Source organism: Zingiber officinale, chromosome 8A (assembly GCF_018446385.1).
Source record: "Zingiber officinale cultivar Zhangliang chromosome 8A, Zo_v1.1, whole genome shotgun sequence".
Lineage (NCBI taxonomy): Eukaryota > Viridiplantae > Streptophyta > Magnoliopsida > Zingiberales > Zingiberaceae > Zingiber > Zingiber officinale.
Window position 1 is genome coordinate 53,821,685 of NC_056000.1, and position 8,468 is coordinate 53,830,152.

Sequence of the window (8,468 nt, forward strand, 5' to 3'; positions counted from 1 at the left end):
CCATGGTATGCGGATCTGGTTAATTTTCTTGTAGCACATGTTTATCCCACATAATTTTCAAAAGCTCAAAAAGATAAATTAAAAAGTGATTCAAAATTCTATGTGTGGGATGATCCTTACTTGTGGAAGTTTTGTAGTGATCAGATCATTAGGAGGTGCATTCCTGATTATGAGTTTCATTCTGTACTTACTTTTTGCCATTCATTAGCATGTGGTGGGCATTTTGTACCCCAAAGAACTGCTAGGAAAGTGTTAGAGTGTGGATTATATTGGCCCACCCTGTTTCACGATGCATATGTTTTTTATAAATCATGTAATAGGTGTCAGCGAACTGGAAACATAGGCCCTAGGAATGAAATGCCCCAACAAACTATGTTGTTTTGTGAAATCTTTGATGTTTGGGGAATTAATTTTATGGGTCTATTTCCTGTCTCTTATGGATTTTTATACATTTTATTGGCAGTTGATTATGTTTCTAAATGGGTGGAGGTCATTCCCACGAGGACTGATGATTCTTCAGTGGTTGTTAGTTTTGTCATGTCACACATCTTTTGCAGGTTTGGAGTACCCAGGGCGATCATCAACGATCAAGGGTCTCACTTTTGTAACAGACACATGAAAGCTTTCCTGAGCAAATATGGGGTTGTGCACAAGATTTCTACTCCCTACCACCCTCAGACAAATGGGCAAGCTGAGGTGTCTAATAGGGAAGTTAAATCAATTCTTGAAAAGACTGTGGGACCAGATAGGAAGGACTAGAGCAAGAGACTTGATGATGCATTATGGGCTTATAGAACTGCTTTCAAGACCCCTATAGGAATGTCTCCATTCAGAATTGTGTACGGAAAAGCTTGCCATCTACCAATGGAGATTGAGCATAGGGCATATTGGGCAGTTAAAGCATGCAACTTCGATACCAGCACTTCTGGAGAGGAAAGGAAATTGCAACTTCAAAAATTTGAGGAGATTAGACTGGAAGCCTATGAGAATTCACGGATTTACAAGGAAAAGACTAAGAACTTTCATGACAAGCACATTGTGGTAAAAGAATTCAAAATTAGTGATAAAGTGCTTTTGTACAAGTCACGCCTGAAATTGATTAAGGGTAAGTTGAGATCCAGATGGGAGGGACCTTTTTGTGTTACTAATATTTTTCCCTATGGTGTGGTTGAGATACAGGAAGTTGTTACTGGTCAAACGTTCAAAGTAAATGGTCACCGACTCAAGAAATTTCATGAGGGAGTGAATGTGCTAGAGGTGGAAAGATTGGACCATATTGACGCCATTTACCCAACTTGAAGGGGAGTGTGTTCCATCTTACCTTTTACTTGTCATTTATAGATATCATTTCCTTTACCTTGTTGCTAGAATAACTCCTTGGTTTTATGCTTTTGATGATGTTGATTTCAGTTTTTGAAAATAAATCCTTCATTGTAGATATCATCTTTTTATGTTTGGTCATTTTCATTTCATTTCTGCAAAGAAGTTTTAGGTTTAGGAATAAATTGTACCCCCTTTATACTTCTTGATATCATGTTAGAGATTTTAAAAACAAGTTAAATTTGAGTGTTAAGTTTTGGGACTTTGTTGCTTGAATGGATTCTAGGATTACATGAGGTTAATACTTAGTGATGGATTCTCGATTGATGAAGTGAAATGACTTTTGCTTACTTAGTGAGGTTTGAGCCTAATTCTGTGATGCACTTGTGGTTTTGGTCACTCTAGAACTTGCTTTAAGTCTTTTAAGAGCCACTTGACTAGAGATTGAGTCATCTTTATGAAGGTTATTCAATTTTCACATTTCCCACAAATTGTCTTTGCTACTTTTCTTTGCATGAATCATCATATCTTTTATCTATCCTAATATTTTATTTCTTTGGATGTGGTAACTTGGGATGTTATGTGATGATTTTATTTTGGTCGAGACGGACAAAAGAATAAGTGTGAGGGAAGTGTTAAGTGTTGGTGTTTGAATGGATGTTAAATGTGTAATGAAGTTGCAGTTCGGAAATGATCTGGAAATGGATTCTATAATGATCTTTGTTGAGTTAAGGAAGATCACTGAATTTGAAGTGGTAGAATATGCAGGAATCTGTTTGGAAATGCAGGATTTTGTGTCAGGGGTATAACATTTAAACAAGTGAGAAGTTTACAAGTGCAGAGAGAAAAAAAATTTCAGATTGCTGAAAGGCTGCAATTGTTTGTTATTTGATCAAGTGAACTAGTATTGTAGTGTCATTTGGTGAGTTTCACTTCATTCAAGAAGCATTCTAATTTTGAATTGAAATTTCGGAAAGGAAAGATAAAATTGGGTAAATTCTGAATTCGGAATGTGGAATTGCTGGAAGAAGTTTGTGCCAAATGAGAAGTTGTGAACTTCATCAGTGAGCTATTGTGTAGGCAAAGAAGACTCACAAAATGACAAGAATACATATACAAATCCCTTAATGGATAAATGTAGCAGCGCTGGAATTCTGGAGCAACAACACAATTATAAGAAGACTATGTATCAAGACAAAGCTGGGTTTTTGAAATTCATTTCTAACCCTTACTAATGCTAAAGAAGGGTATCTTTGAGAGTGAGAAAGGTTATACATCTGTGATAAGAGCAAGAATTATTAGAATAAATGCTAATGAAGTTGTACTGGTGAGCTTTGGAATCATTCATCAAGTGGAATTGAATTAAATTTGCTGGAATTTGCAGAGCAGAATAAATTCTGTTTTGTGCCAATCTGATGTGTTGATTCTGAACAGCTTGAATTGGAATTCAACTCTGCATTGATTTGGTTCTTAATGAAATTTTTTGTGAAGCTAAAGTCTCAACTTTACAAACTGAAATTATGTTAATTTACAAATTCTGAAACATTTTCTAGAAAGGGCTTGAAGAATGGGTTCAGACCATGAAATCCTGCAAATCTGGATTTCTGAAATTGCACTAAACATTCTCTTTGATGTTATGAAGCTGAAATAGGATGGAAATCAAGCTATTATCTGATGAAATGATTGCACAGTCATATAGAATTAATTTGTTGAAGTTTGAAGTGAGGTTGCAGTAGCATTAGATCTGGAAATCAAGTGTACCAATCTGAAATTCAAAATTCAGGAGGTCTGAAAATTCAGAAAACTGTGTAGTTCTGGAAATGGGGAAGAGCTGTCAATTGCACTTAAAATGCAATACTTTAACATTGAATAGCAAGTGATGAGGAAATGAAATGGGCTAAGTAAGATAGAAGCTTATGCAGAATGCAGCATTGCAGAAATTTCAGGAGATAGAGATTGCAACTCAATGAAGCTGTTCCAAATTTTTGAATTGATCTGTCTGAAGTTGTATCATATGGAAATCAAGTGATCATTAGGTGAATGTTAAATGAAACAATCTAGAGGGATATTAGATTAAAGCTTCATCAGAAATACAAAGTCAGAACAGATGATGAGATGATGGAAACTGGGACTGTGAAGTTAAGCTGCCTAAATAGGAAGTGGAAATTAAGATTGTAACTCCAAATGAATTTAACTAGATTAATGAAGGATTGATTCAAGGCTTTGATTCTGGAAATATCAAATCACTAAATTGTGAAACAGAAACATAATGTAAAAGTTGTAGAGTGCTGAAATAGGAATCTGGAAAATTGAATTGTTGAGGCTGCTGTTGGAGTTCACTGTGTACCAATTTTCTTGGGCCAGATTTCTACTGTAAAGCTTAGCTTTTGTGTTTAAAGAATTCAAGAAATAGAAAAGGAATCTGGGTCATGTTTTGCTGGAAATGGAGTGTAAATGCTGAATCTGAATACAGGAATCTGAAATTGTAAAAGGGCTGAGTTGAAGGGTTGTGCTTATCTGCAAATTGATTTGTTGAGCTGGAATGAACAGAATTGAAATGTTGTTTATTGAATGCTTAATAAGTTGTTGCAGGGAGATTTAAACTTCAAGGATTGGTCAACGAATTCAAAGAAATCAGATTTAGAACTTTGGCAGGAAGTGCAGAAAAGAAATTTGAAATGTAATGCTGATTTGTGCTAAATCTTTGTGTTGTTTCTGAATTACAGAATTTGGATTCAAGTTCAAAACAATTGAGTGTTAAATGATTTCCTTACCTAGTTCCAACTCCTTCCGATGCAAGCCCAATTATCTTCCAATTCAGAATTCTGAAATGTTGAGACTGAAGAACAGAATGCAGAATCAGCTGTAATTTTGAAATTTCTGGATATAGGCAAAACTGAGATAGGTTAGATTCTGAAAACAAATTAGAGCAAAGAGGTTTAATTAAGTGGTTGAGCACTGATCATTCTAATCAGTGCGTTCAGGAAAAGGAAACATAGAGCAGCGTTGTAGTGAAACATTTAAAGTCAAAATTTAAGATTGCAGTGAAAGCAACTGGGTTCTCTAAGCTGTGGAATTTGAATTTCATTAGTAAAAAAATCCTCATCACATAGTATTTCAGTCCATGTCTTCCACTTTCATTTGAACCCTTATTTTCCTATTGTTTCTTTCAACACTAACCCTTTCATTTATATTTGATTTTGCTTTCCTTTTAAATGGTTATGGACCTTCATAATTGTGTATCTTGATCTCTGTGATGGTGGTGAAAATTAGATGAGAAGCAAGCATATGGTAGTGCTTTTGCCATGAGTAGCTAGAGTGATCTCCACCATTGCAAAGAATTGAGGTAGGAATGAGAGCCACTGAAAGTGACCTTGTGAGAATTAGATGTATTATCATTATCATTTTATTCATGATGGATGAGATTATTATGTGTTAAACCAAGGTAAGAATGGAATTCATGATAGCTTGAGTTGTTGAAACTTAATATCCTAGGTAGCTTGCTTTAATCATTGTCTAACATGAACGAGAATTGTTAGGGGATGCAACATTAGTTATTTCCTTAGTTTGGTTAACTTGTGCGAGACGCACAAGAATAAGTGTGGGGGATTTGATAACTCATTTATTTGGGCTCATTTTCTTGGTTGATATGAGGACTTTTTAGCTAATTTTAGTTGCTACTTGACACAATTTATATTGTTTGTAAATTGAGAATTGTTTGGAGCTAAGTTTCATTTCATTTCTTAAATCATGATATATTCCTCACCATTTGAATTGGGTCTTGTAGGATATAGGAATTGATACATGATTCAAGTGAAGCCTAATCAACTCAAGAGGAGTTCAACCAAGTGGAGAAGGTTCACATTTTATTTGACTCCAACCAAATTCATTAAGCCAACCCATTGCTCTTGACCTAAGTTCAACCCTTTATTTCTACACTTTTATTCAAGTAATTTCTGTTCTTGAAAACCTTGTTAGTGCGTTTCTACTTCCTGAAATTTTGATTCTGCAACTGTAAGTTCTGCAATTAATTTGTTCCTGCAATTTAGATTCTGCAAATTTTGTCCTACAAAATTAGGTGTAAATTCTGAAATTTAGATCTGCATTTGATTCAGAAAATTCTGTTTAAGAAAATTACAATCCTTAGTGTTTTGTCCTGTTTTCGATCTTGCTGTTGGTTTCTGAAACTTTCTGTAAATTCAAATTAATTTGTGTTGATCTTTAGGCTTAGTTAATTTTCTAATTACTTTAGTGTAAGTTTCTACCTTGTTAAGAAATTTAGCTTTCTTGTTGAATTTAAATTCTGCTTTAGTTTAGATTTAGATAATTTTCTTCTCTTTTATTGGTTTGCATTTTGATTTTAATCTAGGATTTAGTTCAAAACTCCACAATTCTACTTTTAAGAAGAAAACCCAAAAAGAACCCAAGAAGTGATTTGGATCTAATTTAAGCATTCACTTGCTAGGTTCCTCGAGAAAAAAAAAATCAACTTGGGCCCTATATTACATTATTTCAGTTGTGTGTGAATTTAGGGTTCTAAAACATTGTGTTAATTTGATAAGACCATTCGTGACACGTAGAATTTTAGGCTTATCATGACTCAAAGTACCTAGTATGTAAACTAAGGAAGTCCATTTATGGTTTAAAGCAGACAACTTATCAATGGTACCAGAAGTTTTATTAAGTGATTTCTTCATATGGTTTCAAGGACAATCCAGTTGTTCAATGTTTGTATATCAAGTTCAGTGGGAGCAAGTTCATTATACTTATTCTTTATGTGGATGATATATTGCTTGCAAGCAATGACAATGGTCTACTGCTAGAAACCAAGTCATTTCTATCTGGTGAAGCATTTTTTGTCTTAGGCATACAGATTGTTCATGATCACAAAAGGCCTATATAGAAAATGTGCTCATTCTGTATGACATGCAGAATTGTGCACCCAACGACACTCCAATGGTAAAGGGTGATAGACTTAGCTTGCAATAAAGTCTATGCCATGAACTTGAGATTAAGGAAATGCAGCAATTCTCCTATGCATCAGCAGTAGGGAGTTTGATGTATGCTCAGGTATGTATGCGTTTGGATCTTGTGTATTGTGGGGATGTTGGGCAAATATTTAAGTAACCATGGACCAGTGCATTAGAAAGCTGTAAAGAGGGTTATGTGATATTTACAAAGAACGAAGAATTACATGCTCACATATCGGAGATCAGGCCATCTGGAGATCATTAGATATTCAGACTCCGATTTTGTTGGATGCTTGAATAGCAGGAGGTCCACTTTAGGTTATGTCTTCATGTTGGCAGAAGGGGCTATATCATGGAAAAGCATTAAATATACGCTAATAACCACTTCCATTATAGAGGCAGAATTTATAGTCTGCTATGAAGCTTTGAACCACGGGATATGGATGCAGAACCTTATCACAGGGTTACAGATCATTGGGGCTATTGATAGGCAATTGAGGATCAACTATGATAACAAAGCTGCAGAGTTATATTCCAAGAATAACTGTAGTTCGTCGAAGTCTAAACACATCGACATAAAGTTTTGGCGGTTAAAAAAAATAGTTCAGAATGGTCAAATAATGATAAAGCATATAAGGACAGATTTATGTTGGCGTATTCATATACCAAGGGCTTGCCACCCAAGGTGTTTCATCAGCATGTGCTGAATATGAGGGTTCTTCTTTTTTATGAGTACCCATTATATAGAAATATGTATTTTGTGTGATGTTCTATGTTCATGAACACATATTTTGGCTCATTGTATATACACTTCAGTTTTTCTATATGTGCGCATGATTTTGACCTTCCTTGATATATAGATATCATATTTACTATTGTGATTTTACATTTGGTTGTTGTAAATATGATATGAATTCCATTTGGAGTCATAAAGTTAAATCATAATTTACCACTACAGTTTAGTATAAGGTTTTGGTAAATATGATTTAGACCCGGTTTGGGTCATAAAGAGGACTTATTAAGAATGGACACTCGTAGATCACATTTTGTATCATTCTTGTACTACACATTCACATTTAATCTATGTCGTTAATGATATTAATATTGTGATTATTATTGGGTCTTGCTACAATTATAGTAGCTATGATTTCTTTAGTCCTGTATTAATTGATTTAATAGACAAGATTGTTTAAAGGGGTATTTAACCCATAAAGTTTGGCATGTTGAGTTCAACTTAGGGGTTGTGTGGTGTATAAGGAATCAAGTATAGCCCAAGTGGGAGATTATAGGATTAAATCCACATGGGTAGACTAGATCCAATTGAGTCCACATGGGTGGACTTAATTTCCATAAGGTGGGCTTAGACTTGATTAACACACACACACACAACCAATTGCCATTACAATAACTAAACTCAATTAAGTGATATAATGTTTTAAGCATATAAAGAGGGTTTGGTCTAAATGGACGTGGATTCAATGTATAGATCTAATAACCCAGTTCATTAATATTAATAGACTGTTAATGATGGATGGGCTTTAATGTGGATAGTCCCTATAGGATGGGCTTAGTATATAAAGGAAGAGGCTCAAGAATTAGGGCACGTTAGAGCTTCTTCAACATCCTTTCTTCCCCATTGAGAGAGAGCTAAGGATTGTCGTCGCCGATTCCTGTAGAAGACTTTTCCACAATAGCAAGAACTCTGATGACAAGTAAGAAGCATTAGCTGTAGCGATGGATTCAGGTTAGCCATTCATGTCTTATTGTTTTGATTTGTATTGTGCTTTAGAGATTGATAAAAGTCAGATCTTATTGTAGGTACATCCTTTAGTTCATATATGATGTATTGCAAATCAACAGGTCCTATTATCATCTGTGAGGAGATAAATCGAGAAGCTATAGTTAGTCATTACAGGAGGATTTTTTTCTTCAACTTTGTCGAGATTTTAACCATTGTCATATGGTAGCAATTCTGTCTTGCACTAATCTATTGGAGTAGGTGGACCGGTCAAGAGGGGGTGAATTGCCTATATAACAAAAATTAGCATTTCCCAATCTTCCAACTTAGATTAGTAGCACAATTATAACAAAAGAAATTGAACAACTAAAAATAAAAGAGGCTAAGAAATTACTTGGTTACAACCCAGATGATTGTTAATTCAAGGCAAATGAAAGCAC

The 8,468-nt window shown here is 34.8% G+C and overlaps 1 protein-coding gene across 1 annotated transcript; it reads left to right on the forward strand.

Moving 5' to 3' along the window:
• Positions 1–819: 819 nt before the first annotated feature.
• LOC122010816 lies at positions 820–1,299 on the forward strand. The gene has a single exon (XM_042567289.1). It carries the CDS (start codon positions 820–822, stop codon positions 1,297–1,299), a length of 480 nt encoding a protein of 159 aa, XP_042423223.1.
• The last annotated feature ends 7,169 nt before the right edge of the window (positions 1,300–8,468 follow it).